The sequence below is a fragment of the Boleophthalmus pectinirostris genome, unplaced genomic scaffold, assembly GCF_026225935.1.
Source record: "Boleophthalmus pectinirostris isolate CB_2022bp ecotype Guang Dong unplaced genomic scaffold, ASM2622593v1 HiC_scaffold_18, whole genome shotgun sequence".
NCBI lineage: Eukaryota > Metazoa > Chordata > Actinopteri > Gobiiformes > Gobiidae > Boleophthalmus > Boleophthalmus pectinirostris.
Window position 1 is genome coordinate 28,831,854 of NW_026571133.1, and position 20,387 is coordinate 28,852,240.

General features: G+C 40.3%; 2 protein-coding genes across 4 annotated transcripts in view; one reads left to right on the forward strand and one right to left on the reverse strand.

The window, feature by feature from the left end:
* Positions 1-3,461, reverse strand: exosc2 (exosome component 2). The gene is made up of 10 exons (XM_055153448.1): positions 3,325-3,461; positions 2,337-2,571; positions 1,441-1,542; positions 1,288-1,333; positions 1,131-1,220; positions 995-1,060; positions 805-873; positions 530-706; positions 301-429; positions 1-218 (listed from the first exon to the last, which is right to left on the reverse strand). The coding sequence occupies exons 2-10, from the start codon at positions 2,453-2,455 to the stop codon at positions 138-140; spliced, it is 879 nt and encodes a 292-aa protein (XP_055009423.1). The 5' UTR covers positions 2,456-2,571; positions 3,325-3,461; the 3' UTR covers positions 1-137.
* Positions 2,848-20,387, forward strand: part of ric1 (RIC1 homolog, RAB6A GEF complex partner 1) — a 25,893-nt gene continuing 8,353 nt past the window's right edge. Inside the window, exons 1-12 of one of the 3 annotated variants that reach the window (XM_055153445.1) lie at positions 2,848-3,451; positions 4,659-4,766; positions 15,922-16,001; positions 16,473-16,580; positions 17,919-18,064; positions 18,701-18,837; positions 18,933-19,024; positions 19,348-19,436; positions 19,534-19,678; positions 19,747-19,795; positions 19,865-20,050; positions 20,116-20,289. In XM_055153445.1, the coding sequence (XP_055009420.1) occupies positions 3,311-3,451; positions 4,659-4,766; positions 15,922-16,001; positions 16,473-16,580; positions 17,919-18,064; positions 18,701-18,837; positions 18,933-19,024; positions 19,348-19,436; positions 19,534-19,678; positions 19,747-19,795; positions 19,865-20,050; positions 20,116-20,289 (1,455 nt within the window). In that variant the 5' untranslated portion in view covers positions 2,848-3,310. The remainder of the gene's footprint in view (positions 3,452-4,658; positions 4,767-15,921; positions 16,002-16,472; positions 16,581-17,918; positions 18,065-18,700; positions 18,838-18,932; positions 19,025-19,347; positions 19,437-19,533; positions 19,679-19,746; positions 19,796-19,864; positions 20,051-20,115; positions 20,290-20,387) is intronic. The other 2 variants (XM_020925151.2, XM_055153446.1) reach the window with 2 other exon arrangements.

Consider the following 20,387-nt stretch of genomic DNA (forward strand, 5'->3'; position numbering starts at 1 on the left):
TTGCAAAAAAAATAATTTACTGAAGGAAAATAAAGTCAAAACAACAATAACATTTCAGCTGTAAATAGTTACAGATCGAAATTAATTCACATGCTTTTAAAAGTCTTCTTTTTGATTTTAGGAATGATGCGGCCTTTCTAACATTCATGTTCCAAAAGTTTCTGCTGTGTCAACAACACAACCTCCTCCATTACTTCCGGCTTTAGGATGTCTTTCACCTGTTGTGAAGAAAAACACATTGCATAAATCTGAAGTCAAGATATAATAAAAATAAGGCAATCCAAACATTGTAGTCCCGACCTGGTGTTGAAGAGAAGATTCATAGCAATACAGCACACTTGTGTCATAAAGAAGAACTTTGTGTGCAGCTAAAGCTAGAAGACAGTTCCTTAGTCTTGAAATCACTTCTCTATCAGAGAGGTTAACTGGCTGAAACGACAGAACATCTATTTATAATATAGCCATTCAAATACACATTATATCAAACTATTTTCTGACAATGATTAACAGAGAATAAAAATTTAGACACCTCTAAACTGGTGTAAAAACCTCCAGCTTCCTCTTCCTGTTGTGCCGGAGTGGGGTAGAGCCAGACAAACCCATTGTTACCAAGAATAATGGATGCACCACATGGCAAGTTGTGAAAATGTGTCTTCTGTCTCTTGATCAATGAGGGTGAAAGCTGCACTAATACACCCTGACCAAGCTGATAAATTCAGAGGTATAGTTCAAATAATTAAAAATACATCTGTGTTCATGTATTATATACACATTTTAATATAATACTATTAATGTATAACTTACTTTTCCATATTTTAAACTTCTTGTATGAAGTGATAATGCCCCATCAGAAAAAACTGACTGCACTTCTGCCTAAAGTGACAGCAGAAAAGCACAAAAAGAAATGAAAGAAAAAATTAGTATTGGATATAGACCAATAATGTCAGTTGGCCTATATGTATACTTATTATTTTTAATTTGAAATATAAAATACACTGATAAGATCTCCTTCTTGAAGATATTCTCTCATGGTGAGCTCATCCTCTGCTGACCTTCTCCTCTAGTAGAAAGCAAAATCAAAAATCAGCAAAATACACTAATGGCAAATTTAGAAATGCACTGAGTCTCACCAGCTCTCCACCAGGCAGATTCACTGATGACAACAGGAGTACAGAGTCCAATCGGGAGTTTGTTTCCACTTTCCAACGTTTCTGCTGAACCTTTTGAATACAGAGAACACATATATATGAATTATGAGTTATACAGCAACATTTTTTTTTACCATACCTCTGTTATTCTCCCTACAACCACATCTCCAACCTCCCCATTGAATCTGTAGAATGAGGCCACAACACACAATGAGAAAGTTAAATTATTAAAATGGTGGACAAACAATTTGTTAACAGTTTTCCTGAATGAAAACTGATTTTTACAGTTTACCTGGTTTTTAGAGGGCTGACGCAAATTAACTTGTCAACTCTCTGCACCTCTCCAGCGACAGACGCAGTCAATTTCTCTTCATCAACATAAGTACCATGACCCCTAAATTTAAAAAGATAGATTGGTCTCATTAAAGGTGCGCCATGTAACTTTCTGGTGAAGTGTCTCAAAGTTACAAGTAGGACTGGGCAATTAATCGAGTTAATTTATGTTTGTAATGAAAACATGAAATCCATCCATCCATTTTCTTCTGCTTTATTTGGGGCCAGGTCGCAGGGGCAGTAATCTGAGCAAGGAGACCCAGACTTCCCTCTCCACACACACATTTCCTCCATCCCGAGGCGTTCCCAGGCGACCCGAGAGGCATAGTCCCTCCTGCGTCTCCTGGGTCTTCCCTGGGGCCTCCTCTTGGTGGGACATGCCAGGGGGCATCTGGAAGAGATGCCCAAGCCACCTCAGCTGGCTCCTCTCAACGTGGAGGAGCAGCAGCTCTACTCCAAGTTCCTCCTGTGTGACTGAGCTCTTCATCCTATCTCAAAGAGAGTACCCAGCCACCCCGCAGTGGAAACTCATTGAGGATTATTATCAAACAAGTTTACTCCTAATTTTATTACTCGCAAAGCAAAAGTTACTGTGCTTTTTTTTTTTTACCATATTGCCTAGCCCTAGTTACAGGTTACAGCTGTGGAGAGGCTGTTGAGAGGTCAGAGAACAGTAAGAATGCAGGTTTCCATTAAGGTATTTTCTTAATTTAAGAAAACCCGTAACTGTAACGGAGAAGGATTTATGTTTTTACTGTGGAGAATTCCAAGCAAAGCAATAACATCTCCATGGAGATATGCTGGTGGCAGAAAAGTTACACCTTCAAATTTTACAAATGTATATCATTCGACTACCTCATAAAACCGGTATCTGTTGTTATCACATCGCCGGGCACCACCAGATCCTTCCGATCAAAAAAAGAACCCGATAAAGTCAATGGTTTTCGCACAGTTGGTAGTCTCATGTCAGCCATGCTTGCTGTTAGGTCTTCTTCAGGATTTTGGCACAAGCCTTGAGACAAAGTGCTTACCGCCCCCTAATGGCAGCTGTAACCCCTCATTATGGTATTAGTGGTGGATAAACATGGATCTGTTAAAAATAAAGATAAATAAAATATAATGTATTAATAAGAGTTGAAGAAGAATTGCAAACAACAACCTACGCTGACAGCGTAATGTTGTTACAGTGATACATACATAACAGTAAAAATCAGGTCTTGTTTCTCCCAAACGCTCTTATACCACAAGATGTCGATGTTTAGCTACGGTTTTTTTTGACCCCACCACATCGACAAAACGGAACGGTGACGTCTCAGGTCAACAAGACGAAAGCGTCTTGGCCGCAGCCAATCAGCGCACAGACTGAAGTGCTCTTGTAAAGATGGCGTCCGTGAGGGTTGTACGAGTAAAAGCTGGACGCTTCGCCGTCGCTAGCTCTGATTGTACTTCATTTGAAACAGTCCGAGCGAGTATTACCTTTGTTTATATTGTCTAGGGAACTCATTATCAGTCCGAGTTTTATTGCGGGGGTTTCTTTTATCTTCGCTTATGATCGATTTGGCTGGTTATTAGCTTCAACTTGGAAAAGCCAGCGCTAGCCCTGGCTAAGCTATGTAACGCCACAGCTGTTTTGGCATCTTTGTGTAGCGTTCCTGGAGTGATATTTTGGGAAGCAAAGTACTCGTGTCGATCTGTTTTTTTTTTTTTTTTTACAAAACAAAAACTGCTGGTAATGACTCGGTTGGATTAAAATAATTTTGTAGTTAGCGGGTGACTGGTCCTCTGGCATTGCGACACTGTTTTGGAGTGTCACGGTGGAGTAAGCCGTCATGTATTTTCTTACCGGCTGGCCCCGGAGGCTGCTCTGTCCACTAAAGAGCAAGGAAGAGCCCTTCTTCATCCAACCCAGCTCCCAGCGCTTTTACTTCGCCGTGGTCTCTCAGACTCAGCTGAGCATCTGGTTTAGTCGGGTAGGTCCCTCTCCAGCTTTATTTACCATGCAGCGTCCAGTATTTGGCAGTGACATTGCTATGATTTTCTTTATCTCTTCTATTCACAATTGTAAGTACATTATCTACACAACATTTGAATAGCTGACTGCAAGGTGTATACAGCTTCCCCATTTGCTCACTTTCAGTCTTGAGAGTGGCTCATCTCGTCATGGTTGGCTACTGCTTTGTTGATGGGTTCTAACAAAGTCTCTCACATATACGGGGCATATTACACTTTTACACTGACTAATCCCATCAGTACCCAGTCTCCGGTTAAATTCAATTTATTTAGTGGAATAGGAATCCCCGTAATTTCCTGTCAACATGTCACTGAGCCTTTACAGCCATTTCAAAGGAAGAAGATGTTTGTAGTTTGCATTGTTCATACAATATTTTTTGTTCATTTGTTCCCCATATTTATGTAGTTACTAATAGTTACCAGTTTTATATGGATACGTAGAGATCGACCGCTTTACGTTTTTCCATCGCCAATGGTTCGAATCCAGAGCAGCCGGTGGCCTGTTATCTCTGCCGATGTTTTTAGACCAATATGTGTGATATGATGGCAATTTTCCCCGAATAATCTAATTTGAATTTAATACAGACCCACCCATGACCTTGTTTTACTACGTACTGGATGAGGGAGCAGTGTATTCATATTTTTGCACTCCCCCTTTTGCAAGATAGGCTTTATGCACATGTTCTCAGTGCATATTTAGGCAGCTGGTTGGACCAAACTAAATATCTACCTGATATGCCAAAAAAACTTCCAACGGCCTGATATATCGACCAACCGATATATCTCTGTCCAACAGTAATGTACAATAAGTAGCCTAGATCAGTAATTTCACCCATTTTGTCTCATATGGGACCATACAATACACTTGTTGGGGTGCCTTTTATTTTATTCCATCAAGATGATTGAGGCTTTCCCTAAACCCTTATTAGAGTTACAGTTACATTATGACAGCAACTATACTGTTCATCAGGTGTGTGTTTTTCCTACCATATATTACACAGACAATTTCCACACAGGGAATGTTTGTTTGCCCAGATACAACCCCAAGTCAATACACACAGCCTGCAGTAAAATGTGAAATGCACACTGTGAACACAACTCATTTGTACCATTAATACTACAATTGTCACCACTAATTATATGTGATGTTTTTGGATTTGTCCACAGCCCAGTGTTTTGATTGTCAGCTACATTGAATCAGTAAAAGCTGCGACCCAGTTTGGATCTTATGAAAAAGCGGAATGGAAACCAGACGACTCGATGATAGCTGTGGCGGTAAGCAGTGTTCCTTATTCACTTCTCACGTTCATACTGAAGAAAATGATATTTTAGTGTTTGTGAAAAGACAGTTTTGGAGTTGTAAAAACGGCATCAAATTCACAACTGCAGCAGGGGCACAAATTATAGAATGAATGATTGGCTGCAGGTGTTTAGGTAGGGTTTAGGTAGTGAGGATTGAGATGAGAGAGAGGCTTTTAGGTTTAAAACAACTGGATTTCAGCATTGCAACTGGCAGAGGGACTCGTGCGAGGCTCTTTCTACTTTCTGATTGGACAAAACACCAAATTGTAACATAAACAATGTGGAAATCATGTCCAACTCTTTTTGTAATTAAGAATACGGGATTAAAGTTGTTGTCACTAAAAGGTATGTTTGTTTTGAATATGTCTGCCCTGTAACTGAGAACACAGATGGGTTATGTTTGCGAAATTTAAAGTCGAATCTTGCTTACGTTTCCTTTTAAAATATCAACACATTTTACTCAGAATTTGCTGAAATGTTCATTTGTACTTTCTTTGCTCTGGCACATGGAGAACTAACTTATTGTTCATGGCCATACCAGCTTGTCAAAGTCTGATCTCATCAAATCTCAAAAGCTAAGCAAGGCCTGGCCTAGGTAGTACTTGGATGGGACACCACTTGGAATTCCAGATGCCACAGTGGGGTGCCAGTGCCAAAAACTGTAGCTGTGTTCTTAGGCAAGACAATTCACCCACATTTCCTAGTCAGAAAGTGGAGTGTGTGTGTATGTAAGTGTAGGTGGTGGCCGGAGGGACAGATGGCCTAATTATTTAATTAGTTTTTATTATTTTGTGCGGTAACATGTGAGCTATATATTGTCAAATATATTTCATTTACAATATGGTTAAGTTAGACAATATTTTAATGAGATTGTCAGTGGCATGAGTATTTTAAAGTTTCTTGTGATATTTTTAAGTAATATATAATAGCATTTGAAATTTGTGTTGTTGTGACAACCAGGCATAGTTGGCAAACAAACTTTGAACCAAACTGATTTGTTATTTGGGCAAAGTGACCAATAATTGCAGTTATGCTGTTCTAGTAACTACCTCCTTAATTTGCTTGTTGCATATGTTTCACCTACAATAATATTTCTTTATATTGTATTGCTTACTCAGGTTTCTACTGTTGTCCTTTTATTACTTCACTATAGCCAACTGATTGTGTTCACCAGGTCACATTAATCTTGAACAGTGTTCAAACCCTGTATGGCAATATGGCCCCATCAGCTTCTGTCAATGATCCTGATTCAACATGTTTAAGTTGTGTTTATGTAGAGTTTGATGCCACAGCAGACAGCTGCAGAGTCCGGTGTGTACAACTTTATGAAGACAGAACAAATTTTATTTGTTTTAGTGGGTTTACCCAAGAAAATGCATTATAATGATATTTTAAAACATACTTTGTTTTGTTAGCATTTTCATGTTAACTCATAGAAATTCTTGAATGGTGGAAGTGCAATGTTGAGCAATCTTACTTTAGACAAGAAGTGGAGTCCACAGAGGACTCAGTCAGACTGTCAACTGTCATCAAAGTTAAGCTGAGTAGGAGCACAAAAATACTCAGCAGAGAGCTCTGTGTATTTAGTTGTACATGATACCTTAAGGTACAAACGACCAGCACTACTACTCAGTTTGACCATGCTTGTTTGCAATTAGTTATTTATTGTGAAACATGGGGAAATGCACATACTGCATTGGTAAATAAAATGCATAAATGGGAAGTTAATTGTCATTTTATAACATATTATTTGAATACAAAAGGCAAATGTGTACTTCATGTGAGTTGTGAATATGTCTGGAATATAGATCAGTTGACAGGCCAGTTCAGTTAAACACAAGGGAGCTAGTACGTGTTCACATCCTGGACCCCACACACAAGTGGCTCTACTATTTTGTGTCTGTATGAAAAGTAATATTTATTTTATTTATAAAACGTCATATACAACCTATATAGCTGCTGACAGTACTCGTATATGTTTTTTTCTTGAAATAAGAATGTGCTGACTTTTAGATTTGTCAGTATATTTAAATTCTATTTAGAGGCAAACTAGACACAAAAAACAAGTAAAGCCCCTTTTGGAAAAGAGCAATACAAGTGTGTGATATATTATGATTAGATATGATTATCTTACCATTAACACCAGCAACTGAAATAGACCATACATAATATGCTAAATGTCTCATTGTGATGAAAAACATACGTGTGTAGTTACAGTAATTACATCAAAATGATCGTTCAATACATTTTAGATGGAACTAACATTTCCAGAGGTACACATATTTATTTTAGGTACTTCTTCTTTCTACTAGTGGATAATTTTTTGTTTTAAAAATTAGTTTTGATATTATTGTTTATCATCAGTATTTTTCTCATATCCTCATATATCAACACTTCAAAATGTTATTGTGACAGGCTTAGTATACATGTAATAGAAATTGTTACATAACTTGATAAATGTTTTTATTTTACTTGGATCACACCCAATTTAATTGCATTATTGTGTATGTGTGTTATCAATCCTGAATGCCTGCTGCATCTTTGTCATACATTTTGAATATATCGTAAAAAGCCCCCCATTACTTTTTGCCTAAAAATAGAGGCAGTTTTTCATCTCTTTTTCTAGTGTAGAAAGACATACAAGCTCACTATAATTACAGGTACTCTGCTACTTCCCCTCATTTAACATCTTAACATTTTGCCTTGGCTTTGCTAAAGTACCTCCCCTTAATAATCTCACTATGGTGTTATTGTGCTCAGATGTTGAGAGGTGGGGACTTGGAATCAGCCTTGCCAGTTGTCGTCACCTCAACAATCAGCTGTTTTCCAGATGTTTAGCTTCTCTTGGCCTGCAGTCCCTGAGACTTGTGTACTAACCTTGCACAAACCACAGCCCTGTCTATTTTAAACGTATTTCTTTAACGAATGCTTAAGTTGGAACAAGAGACATAAGTGATGGAATGAGAGGTATTATTTTTGATATGAAGAAAACATTGAGTGATTCTGACACGGGGAACACTTACTTATATAACATTTAATTATCCCTTTTCTGTGTGTGTTGGGATTTGTCCAAGCCTCGAATGTTCCCTTTCTCCTTTTTTAGAGCCACACACCAAATTATAAACAGAAATGTCTCTTCACTAGGGAGACGTTTTTCCAACAATTTTCTTTAGTTTTACAGCACAACACTTTTCACACAGCATTTGTGTTCTAATCTACTCATAGGCTTAATTTATTTTATGATGAAAGCTTTGAGCCCTATACTATTTTCTTTCTCTTAAAGAGACAGTAGATTTAAAACTTAGGAACTGGACTAATCTGACCAAATCCTGATTTATTCTTACTTACAGCAACATGATGGCCAAGTTGTTTGTTGTAATTTGGTGTTTTGATTCTCAAAATGATTATCCATCCAGAAACCACAATGAGTCTTACATGAGTCTTTCTTTGGGGTTGCCAGTTTCAATGCTGAATCCAGTTGGTTTAAACCTATAAGACTCTCTGATCTGAATCCTCACTACCTAAACTCCAGCAGCTGCAGTCATTAATCAGTGCTAGTGCAGCTTCTGCAGCTAAGTGAGGGATTCTGGGGCCTCATTTATAAAGGACTGCGTAGGAGCTGTCTTAAGCTAGTGCGTACTCCTAGTGGCCACCAGAGGCATGTCCTATGCCATGCAAACTCCAAATTTAGAAAACCCTCTGCACACGCTGAGCCATGCAATCTGTGCTTTATAGATTGCACCTGCAGCTAGAATCTGCGCATGTAAACCCACGTCACGCCCTCTCCACACCTCCACCTCACCATAAAGGGACCATGCAAAGGGACTCGTGAATGAGATTTCCCTAAACATGAGCCGATAATCAGTGAGTTTGACTGAGACAGAGCGGGAGGAGACGCTCTTCGCAACACCACATGGTCACATCAATGGCTTAAAGGTTTTACAAATAAATACAAAACTAAAATGACAACAGTGACTCATCTGTTAAGTTAATATTTCATAATATTTAAGCAGCACATCTTTGCAGATAAAACCAAATTGTTTTCTCGCTGTTTCAAGAGTTTTATCACTATATATGAAGTATGCCTTTGATGTGTGTGTGGGGACTGGTCCTATTTATGCACATACACTAGTAGATACATGCATGCGGTGGTCTGAATGGTCAAATTATGAGCACGTGCCAGAGATTCAGATGCCCTCCCTGGGAGACCGAAAGGAGCAAGGGAGGGATACATGGATCAGCGGCCAGGGGACAAGCGCTTCAGCAGGTAGAACACAGATTAAGTATGTAATACATCAGCTATCAGGAGCTATTTTATTTACATGGATTTTTTGATAATTTCCTGATCAAACACTTCTTTAAAACTCTCTTCAGTTTTGCTCCTCTCCACAAGTGCCGCTTTTTCCCCATTTCTGTAGACTTTGCGCAGAGCTTACAGTAGGGTCCTAGCTGCCATAGAGATAAGCAAGCAGGGCGCTTAGGACGAGTTTCCAAAATCCTGCAGTTGGTGTAAAGAGCACCTACACAATGATTTTTGCGTAAACGATCTATATAAATGAGGCCCCTAGAATTTATTACTTTTCACTTGAAAGAATGCCTGTCTACACAATGAGAGTATAAACCGTAAACAGTGAAGGTTACATACTGTTCAATGTGAGAATCATAAAAGGCATAGCCTTGTTTTGCTGTCACTAGAAATTATACTGCTTTTAAGCTGTAATTTTACTCTTGAGTCTGTGTGTTTCATAAAGGCTGGTGCTTTTCAGAGGCAACTTTGGCAACTACGTCATTCTTTTGTTTGGCCGTCATATTTGGCCCTCCTCGAACAATGGACACTCTTTTCCTCTGTAATTATCTATGCATTTGTGACCATAATATTCCAGGAATGATGTGATGGTATGCAGCTAATATGCCTGCCTTTAGTCAGCTTTCACCTTGTTGAGATGCAGCTACAGCACGCTACAGCTCTATACACCTGAGGCCTCATAGTTTTGAGGTGGTTTTGAAGCATCTCTGACTGACTGTATGTCACACTGGCAATTTTTTTTTTTTTTTTTTTTTTGTGTGAAATGTACTGAACTCAAAATGAGACTTAGTTAGACTTTAGTTAATCTGTTTAACACTGGGTTTAGGTATAATTATTCACAATAATACCCAAGAGCTATTCATCTCTGCTATCCACTCATTTCAGAGTAATGAAATATTGGCACTGTTGTAAAAATTAAAACTAGAGATAAACCAAAAATATTGGTTGGCCAATTTATCTGTCAGATATTTGGAGTTTTTAGCGTATCGACTCTCTGTCTTAGATCATAGGCTGATATTTTGTTTTTATTTGAACACTTCAGTGCAAAGAGATAAGTGCACAAAACTTTCTTAAAGGTTTGCAGTAAAAAATGGCTGTGGGTGAGTTTGTAATAAATTTCAGTGGGACCATTTGGGGAAAATAAGCAGATTGGATGGAAATCAGCTGGGAAGTCTCCCCGGCTGGAAGGTCCCCAAGTTAGAAAGTGCCCCTGAATCATACCCTTTATGAAACTAAGTTAGTTAATTTATATACATATATAAAAAAAAAAAAAAAAAAAACTACATTCTGTGACTGCTGTAGCATGTAAAAGCACTACCAGTGTGGGTAATGTCTAAAGTCTTTGCTTCATTACAGGCAGCAAAGAGAGGTGTGGGGAACAATAATATGTGTACAATTAAACAACTCCAAAGTCCTACTATGCCAGTATGCACCAGTAGAGGCACAAGACTATACAATTTTGGATGAGCCGTGACAGAACTGGCTGTGTTTGTGTTCCGAACAATTCACATGCACATGCGTCAATCTCCCGCATGTGCACACGTTTTAGCCTCCCATTAAGCAGCTGACCAGTGTCTATTTCATATACTCTCCATCACAGGTGGATGTCTTGATGATTATGGAATACGTTTATTATCATATAAATGTTTCTGATGTTACCGCTTAGCACACATACATGAATTAAACCATTAACACAAGGGGAGGGTGCATGACCTGCATTTGCCCCACACAAGTGACTGATATGCGCCATGAGCACACAGAGCAGTATACGCAGGTCTGTACAGAGCAATGCTCAGGTGCACTGTATGTCTGAAGTGCTTCTGCTTCCCTGTTACAACCCTGAGCAGTCAGTGAATGTGCGCGCTGATCTCTGGATCTACAGTGTTTGCTCGGTGCAGTTTTCTACGGTTCTGATGATAGCCTAACTACTGCCGACTAAACTAATCAAAGCACCACAATGGGAATAATTTGGTCATGAAATTGAATAGAGTTGCTGACAGAAAGAACACGAGGATGGGAGGCAATCCGACATCGCAGAATTAGGACTACAGACAGTGTAAAACTCACTTTAGGACAGTGCTGTAAACGGCTACAGTCACGTGACCGTTTTTGTTTTGGCCGCCATATTGACGGCCCCGGTAGCTAGCATTCCAGTAACATGGCTTGTCTGTGGTTGGGTCATAAATTCCCTGATTTATTGCAGCCAGTGTGCGAAATACAGGGTTGCCCCCCAGGTTAACCCATCACACCTCCTAAAAAGCCTAAAAAAATGTTTTATATATAATATAATACAATATAATATAAATATAATAATCAATATAAATATAATTAGTCCAGAAGACGCCTTCCCATACCCACCAGGACAGTGTCAGCCCAATGTTCCCGATGTTCCTCCAATTGCGAAAGGTATCTATATTCCCCGTTAAAACCACGGGGCCGTCCTCCATGAACTCATAAAACACAAAAAAAAGCAGCATGTTGAACACAACTCACCACACATCAGCCCGGAGCAGAAGCACTGAGTTCGGGTAATGGCAGCAGCCAATAGCGCTAAAGACACAGGTGCACTCACCGTAGCGCGTAGCCCCTCAAGACGGGATTGGGGTCTGGTCCTTGGTCTTGTGCTGTCCTCCAGGTGCATTGGTCAGATAGGTCTGGACACTTCCAATATGTCCTGGTTCCAGACGGGGGCGAGCAAGACCAGTGCACAATGGACTGGGTCCGAGCAGTTCCATCCCATCATCTGCGCACTGGTTCCATGCGGGGAAAGCGAAATTGCGCTGTGGACAACAGGTTCAGACGGGCTGCTCCGGTCCTCCGTGCTGGAGTACTGCGACTGGTCCCAAGGTGGTGCAGCATCCGGACAGAAGCGTGAATCCCATTTGGTTGGTTATATGTTGTTCTGAGGACTCTGTCCCCCGCACGCTTAGTGAAACTTGGGGAAAGCGCTTCTCAGGCCAAGGCACCTAACATCACTTCCCGCTCCAGCTCCTCTGAGCCCAGCCTGAACCAGAGCTGCTCCCGCCAGGTCAGGACTCTTGGTTTCGATCTAGTCCGACTGTAGCATTTCTCACACTAGGTTAAATGCAGTTCATTTTATAAGGTGAATCAATTGAATAGGGCCTATTAAGTTTAGGCTCATTTTGGTCCGGGGGTCATATCCAACCTACTTTGATCCCAAAGGGGCCGGATCAGAAAACTCATGGCATATATACCCCAAAAATAGCAATAAGTAAAAATATTTGTGCAGAGAAATGCAAATCTATTACAGAAATCTTTTTTAATTGATGAACTCTTTCTTTTACAAAATATTATAATATTATGAACAACCTGAAACTTAAAAAAAAAATGCAATTTTAACACAATGTTTAACATAATTAGCAAGTCTATTTTTCTTGGAAAATCCTGCACTCAGCCTCCACTTTTCTCATTTTTGTCATTTTGCTGATGAGGGTGTCACGGTCAACAGTCAAAACGATAGTCTTTCACACCGACAGTATTTGGTGCGCACCAAATGGTCCATTCGAACCAAAAGCTCTTAGTTCGGGTCATTTTTGTTGGTGTAAAAGCGTCAATCGAAGTCGGACCCGCACCAAATCAAGCGGACCGAGACCTCAAAAAAGAGGTGGTCTCGGTTTGTTTGAATCCACACCAAATGCCAAACTCTGGTGCGGTTCCTCTGGTGTGAACGCAAACTTGGGTCCAAATCATAGACAGTAGGTCCAAACGAACTATGCCAAATGCATCATGGGAGGGGAGATGTGTGGGGAGATGTGGAAATGACGCGCTGTATGACTCCAGCGCAGTAACAGATTGTTGTCCAGGCGCAGCCGCGATTCATTTTCGAATTATTTTGCCAACAATGGGCAATACAGAGAATGTAGCACATGATGATCAGAGCAAGAACCAATGCGTGAACGAGTCAAAATTATGAGTGCGTACCCCTGTTCAAGACCTGCATGCACAGAGAGGTCCCGGTGTTCCCCGTGTTCATGTAGCAACCAGCATTTGTTATTTTAGGCTATTAATTAACCAAATCATTTTATGGCAATAGTTAATAGCCTATTCAATTGATACAACTTCAAAAATGCCCTACTTTTAGCCTAGCCGCTTGGACCCAGTCCACTACGCATTGGTATTGCTCGCCAATGTCTGGAACCAGCACATGGAGGATGGAGCCTCTGGACCATCTGACCAACACGCTCGGAGGACCAGACCAAGGACCAGACCCCAGCCCTGTCCTGAGGAGCTGCGAGCTATGGTGCTCCTCATTATCGCTATTGACTGCTGCTGTTGCCCGAACTCAGAGCTTCTGCTCCCGGCTGATGCGAGTTTGTACAAAGTTTTATGAGTTCCTGATGATAACTTGAGATGAGGACGGCGCGTGTTATTAACAGGGAACATCGGTATTGGTAACTGGAGGTATCGCTGTTTTCCCGGGAAACAGAGGCACATCAATCGGACCAATTTTGTTTCGTTTGCCGGTGTGAAAGCGGACCACACTGGAGTGTATTTGCTACATAATAACAATTTTATTGCCTTGTGCCGACCAAGTAAAGAGGCAAGTCTTCATTTGTGCTGCTCTGGTGGGAGACGGCAACACACAGATGCGCTGGAGACGCTGTTATGCTAAGCGGCGCAGAAAATTTCTAATATTTTAATAGAAAATTTTATTAAAATATTTTTGTAGAAAATGATCTGAGGGCCAGATTAAAGGTCTTGGAGGACCCGGCCCCCGGGGCTATATGTTTGACACCCCTGATTTAGGCTGTCTGTGGTATCCACCGTGATGTCTTTTACTTTTTTCACATTTGAGTCTGTATTGCTCAACAATTCAGAGATGGTGACCCCCATGGAACCCCAGAATATTGACGGGTATTTCGCACACTTGTCTGTCAGCTTCAACCGGGATCCGATACAACTGAACCCATGTCTTTATCTTTCTGCTGATTACAGCGCTGTGTGCAACACTTTTTCGGCGTGTGTCTTAATGTGAAAATTAAAGGAACAACTCGAAAATGTGCTAACTTTACAGTGGTGGTCTATTGGCGGTCTGACATCACATGCAGGTTCTTTATAAAGCCGTGCTGAGCCAATACAGGAAGCAGGCGAGAGGCTGTGCTCTGCTGCGGGAGGGCATCCGGACGGCGCACAAACATCCCACACGGCGCATGTCTTGAGCATGTTACACATTGTTTTTCAGTGGACTAGTTTGATATTTATTTTTACGATTCTGTCAATTCACTGAGCTCGCCACACCACGCCCTCAGTCCGCTCCACTCCACCCGATATTCAGGCACGGCACACCTGTTTAGAGCTCCATGCCCCACACACCAAAGCTAAGATCGGAGGCAAGATCTGGGAACAAGAAAAACATTTAATTTTACTTTAAATTTTTTTATTCATTTCATAGTAAACTTCTGTGAGCAAATGAGGATTATATTGATATTACAAACTGAAAAAATGTGTGCTGCTTCGGGAAGATCGCTAAAATGACATAAACAAGGCCCAACATTTGGTTTGGCTACATTCACATTTCATTATATTATAATATAGAATGCTGATTTTCTAAGTCAGTACATCACAGTGCGTGATGCGTCCCCCTCTCCCGGGCACAGCAGGTACCTGTGTGCCGCCTAAGAGGAGGAGGGGGACCTTCCCACTGAGAATGGGACACTCGAGCCGGGACTTTCAAGCCAATGGGACGTTCAAGATGGTGTTCAAGCGGATCTACATATTTGCCCAAAATATCAGCAGAGATTATCAGCCTTTGGTTGCTTTGGATACTACACAATTGGTATCATCATCAGCCATGAAAAAAACTACATAGGTCGATGTCTAATTAAAATAAAATATTCTGTTTATTGAATTGGTGCCTAAATATTGTCTCAAAACAAGAAACTGAAACCATGGCTGAAAGTTATGGATACTCTTGTTGTTTTCTTTTTTTTTTTTCTATGTTTCTCATGTGCTATAGATGTTCTGTGTGCTTTTATTTCATGTCAGGGGAAATGTCCATGTTAAAACCACAGCACAGGCAGCCTTTGATCCCACTTTGTGTCATGTTTCAGTCTGCAAGATCAATTTCAGTGTGTCCTTGACAGCAAGCGCCCTTCCTAGTGAAAGTTTAATCAGCATGCCACATAGCCAATTTGGATGTGCAAAATATTGCTGCTGAAAATGAATCATAATATTTATTTCAAAATTAACTTTATTGTAAAAAGGAAAAAAACAACAGCAACATGATATCGTTATTTGGCCTGGAAAGGTCTCACTGGGATTTGGAAGAATCTCTTTTTCAGGCCCCAGTGCAAGAAACTCTAGTAGCATCTATCATGAGTCATAGAATAATAAGGAATTAGTCTTATGTAGTGCTTTTCCAGACGCTCAAAGTCGCTTTACAATTTCATGCATTATTCATTCACTCCATACCCAGTGGTGGTACGCTACTATTGTATTGCCCTGGGGCAGACTGACAAAAGTGAGGCTGCCGATCTGTGCCACTCTCGCACACACTACGTTTGTACTAAGTGCGTACAAGAGTGTTACTGGTGGTCGGAGCCGGAGGGACCCTGTGACCCTGTCACAACACTATGTATCAATATCTGCTCTGAGTCTAAAAGCAACTCTGTCAGTCTGGTTTAGTTATTTTTGCTCATGTCTCGACTTAGAAATCAGTGTTGTTAAAGCTAAATGAACAATTTTGCAAAAAGTATCCATACTAAGTTGTTTACAAAAGTTATAAGTAATGGCCAGTCTCTTCTTTCCTAAATAGTAATATCGAATGTCTGTGTTTATAGTAGTTCTTCTTTCTGTGTTCAGAGTGCCAAAGGGTATGTCCTCATGTTCGATGTGCTGGGTGGAGGAGACGACCGCTGTCTCTATGAGCCTGTGTACCCGAGGTGAGTTCTGAGAATTTAATCCTCATTTTCACTAGTGATAGGGTATGCTTAGTGAATCAAATGAAACAGAAAATGCTCACCAAATGCTCACGAAGTGCACACCAAATTCCGATGGCCAGTGTCCCAAACTTTTTAAAATTTTAGATTACGTTTCAGCAAAAAGCCTTCGACTGGTTCTTTTTATTCTTGGGACCACAGTGGTCTAAAGGATGGGCAGTTCTTTGGATGTTTTCTGACCAATAAGGTATCTTCTTCCCCAAAATGTTTGATAACTCCTCCTGACCTAGATTGTGCATGAACCAAGACTTAATGTGGTGTTCTTCTCTGTGGGGCTCACATTCCACAGCCACATACTGAGGTAGTGGGGCAAGTCTAGACTGATTCAGTCATTCTGTTCTGTAACATAAATTAACTTTAGCTCTTTTCCTATTGTTTCTTGATAAATATAAATATTACATCTTTTTGGTACAGGGGGAGTTCTCGTATGAAGCTCAACCCAGGTTATAAGGAAGAACAATGTGCGCCCGCTTTGTCCTTAGAGATGAAGAAGCCTGTGGATCTGGAAGCCCCCATCACCAGGTAAATGCATGTGCCTGTATCTAATCTTATTTTATCCCTCCCCTCACACTGCCTGTAGCACACCCAGGCCTGAAGACCTGAATATCCATGTGCAACATTTTTATTCATTATTAACACACAATTTCTCATCTTATTTATGAATATTTATTGAACATATAAGTGCAAAAAACACCCTAAAGAAAGTGGAAAGTAAACTATCTATATTGCTCTCATTTAGATCTCATTTAGAGATCGGTTGGGTATTAAGTTTTTCGCAAGTTATTTATGTCAACAGTTGCTGGGATTTCAGGTTTTGTAAGTAAAACCATTGGGGTTTAGCAGCAGTGTTTTCTCAAATTATCCTAATTAGCCTAATTTTGAATTTCCATTTGAATTAGTCGCAATCTATTTGTTCTAGTCAAGAGATAAATTAATGGAATGAAAGTTAGATTAACATCACAACTTCCAAACAACAAGACAGTGGTGCTCACATTATGTCATTTCTAAACACAAAGCCTTGTTTGTACTCTTCAGTGATTTGGTACAATAAGCCCTGGTACCAGCAATAGTGTGGTATCATCACAGCTGGACAACCAATGCTTTCAAATAGGGTTGGTATTATGGAAAAAATTAACATCGCTGTTTTTCTTAGTATATTTACATTCTCTTTAAAGAGTCGGTAAGCTTACTGCTGCTTCTGAAAGCAGTTTGAACATAGAGCTGCTTTCAACAGAGAAACACTAAATTGCTATTACGAGATTACAAATAAAGCCTATTGTCGCAGAGCTCATATCATGATTGAGTTTTTATCTTCATATTGTCTTAGCCTGATTTATCAGCCGGTTTCACTTCTGGGAAACCACCTGACCTCGCAGCATTAAGTTGGCCTGTTCGATGGCTTGGTAGGCCAGTACTTTTTTAATTTATCCAATCGCTGCTATTTGGTCGTGACATACATAATGCAGCAGAACGCTCAGTGGTGTCCAAGTAATTGCCGGCACAACAGCAAATAAAGCACAGAGTGAAAATCCTCCATCTCGGGAATCGTTGTCAACACAGAATGTATGGCTTCATCTACATCCATCTCGACTACTTTTACTGTTGTGCTGTGCCACAAAAGGGAACCAGACAGGTGCTTGAGTTTGATGTCATGGCTTCACAGCTCTTCGCTGATTGGCCAGTGCACGATCTACAACTTCCGGGGTTCATGCAAACCATCTAGTGTATTCAGATTCCTGACCTAGTTGCTGGAGAGAAATGAAATTGAGCAGAGGCCCTAATAATATTGTCCACTAATGGACAGTAAATGTAATGTTATGTACCTGTTATTAATTTATATCTGTTTCTGTTTTGCATTAGTTTGCAGACTCTTCAAGAAGATCTGCTCGTGTGCACAGCTGACGGCTATCTTCACGTGCTGCACTGGGACGGGCTTGGAAGCAATGGGCGCAAAACCATCTGCCTTACTACAATCCCCTTCTCACTAGACCTTCAGTCTGCCCGAGGTTAGACCATAGAATACACATGCAATCAAAACATCACAGTTAAAGAGGCTGTATTACATTATTTTCTGATCTCTATTGCAATGTTGTTTCCTCATCACTAACATACAGTACCTACGTATTAATGATAAAGAGTTACACTTTAAGCCATGTTAGAATGTCGTTATGTAATCAAACCATGTGTTTTGTTTCATTCACACATGTTTGAGTAGCCCTTTATTATTAGTCTGTCTACATCTCCAGAGCTCAAAATGCTCTATTCCACCTTGTAATGTCATGAAGTGAGTGTTTTCAAGTTTCATTGCTCATTTTTACCTTAAATTCAGTAGAGATGGGCAATTGCAGGACTGAAATCATCCAAATGATACGAGAGAAGGTGTAAAAACACAGTGGAGCACTCCCTGTATTATTACATGCTATCACAAGGTGGAACAGGGTGTTTTCAGTTTGAAAGTCAGCCAAAATATGTGTGTAACATGTGTGAATGAAACAAAACACAAATCCAGGTATGTTTGTGTTGAGGAATCAACATTTCTACATAGATCTAAAAATAGTAATATGGGCCGTTTAATGAGTGCTGGCCAATGCTCTTCAGTGCATTCCCATTTTGGAATGTTTCATAAATGTATCCATCTGTAGGTGGTCCCTCTTTGGATCTGGAGGGAGTTTATATTTGCTGTATGGAGTATTGCATAACTCTGGATGGCTTTGCTGTGGTATTAAGTGATGGACGACTGGGATTCATCACTCCACTTAGCAACACTATTTCAGCCGATGTAAGAACTTATATTTCTTGAATATTTGTGATTTCAACTGGGATTAAAATACTCTTGTATTGTGTTCTGTTTTTATTAATGTCTTCTTCTCTCAGCAGCTACAGGGCGTCTGGGCACCTGATGTGACTGACGGTACATATGTTGCTGTCAACAACAAGTACAGACTGATGGCCTTTGGCTGTGCAAGGTAAACCCCCTTTTCTCTGTTCCATCTTGGCCCTTCACTTCCAGTTTTTTTTTGCGTCTGTGAGACATGGAATACCATATTTCATTTCATTTCCTCTCTAATATCCTTTATTTCTTTAAAATGCTTCCATGGGGCTGTTTAACTATATTCTCTTGTTACATTTTTTAAAACATTATAGACTGTTGACAAGATTACTTCCTCCAGAGCAAACCTTCCATTAACGATGAAAAAAGTTCTTAAAACAAGCTGACAGCTACAACTCTTTTATTTATCAAAGTCTGGCAGTGCATTAAAATGGTTAATACTGTACTTGTTTGTTACAGTGGTTCCGTGCTGGTTTACACAATTGACACCACAACAGGATTCATGCAGCTTTCCCACAAACTGGAACTCACCCCCAAACACTACCCAGGTCTGACATTTTACTGTTACTCCTTTTATTTTTTCCTGTTCTACTTTTAGCCTCCAAAATCTAACCTGGGGCCTATTAAGACTTTTTTTTTTTGCAGACATTTACAATAAAACAGGTGCAGTCAAACTCATTTGCTGGTCACCTGACTACAGCGTTGTCATGGTTACATGGGAGTGTGGTGGCTTATCATTATGGAGCGTCTTTGGTGCACACCTCTTTTGCACTCTGGGAGAAGACTTTGCGTAAGTAAGCACAACTTCATTAGACTAAATGAAGACTGTTAATTGATTTGACAACTGTTTTTACACAGACACCGTTCAGATGGAACAAAGAAGGATCCCATTAAAATCAGTTCTATGGTTAGTGGTCTTTATGTAATAAGACCATGTTATAATTTGCACCATATGTTCATAAGTCTTTCTATTCAGAGCTGGGGAGCAGAAGGTTATCATCTGTGGGTTATCCCAAACAAAAGTGAGAGAAGAACAGAGGAGGAGCAGGTGGTCCAGGATGAAGAGCTAAAAACCCCTCATAAAAACCCCTCGTCTTGTCTGCAAGCTGGCATTTTTCAGTTTTACTTCATAAAGAGTGCCCTCACAGTTAACCCTTGCACGGTGTGTGGATTAATACATAACATCAAATTAGTGTGAACAAAGCTAACCATTTTTATCCCATTCAGCAGAGTAACCAAGAGCAAGTGCTCCTCCATGGGGAAGACCGCCTCTACCTGACCTGCGGTGACCCTGCACAGGTCCACAGCTCCCTGGACACACACCAGCCCCCTAACCGGGACTCCTCCATCTCTCAGGGACTTAGCACTTTATTGGGACACAAGCACTGGCATGTAGTTCAGGTGGGACAGATATTCACATCTGCATTAAATGTATCCCCTTCTCAATGCCTTTGATCACTGTGCTTTAAAAGGCTATTAATGCAAACTCTTTAATGTTT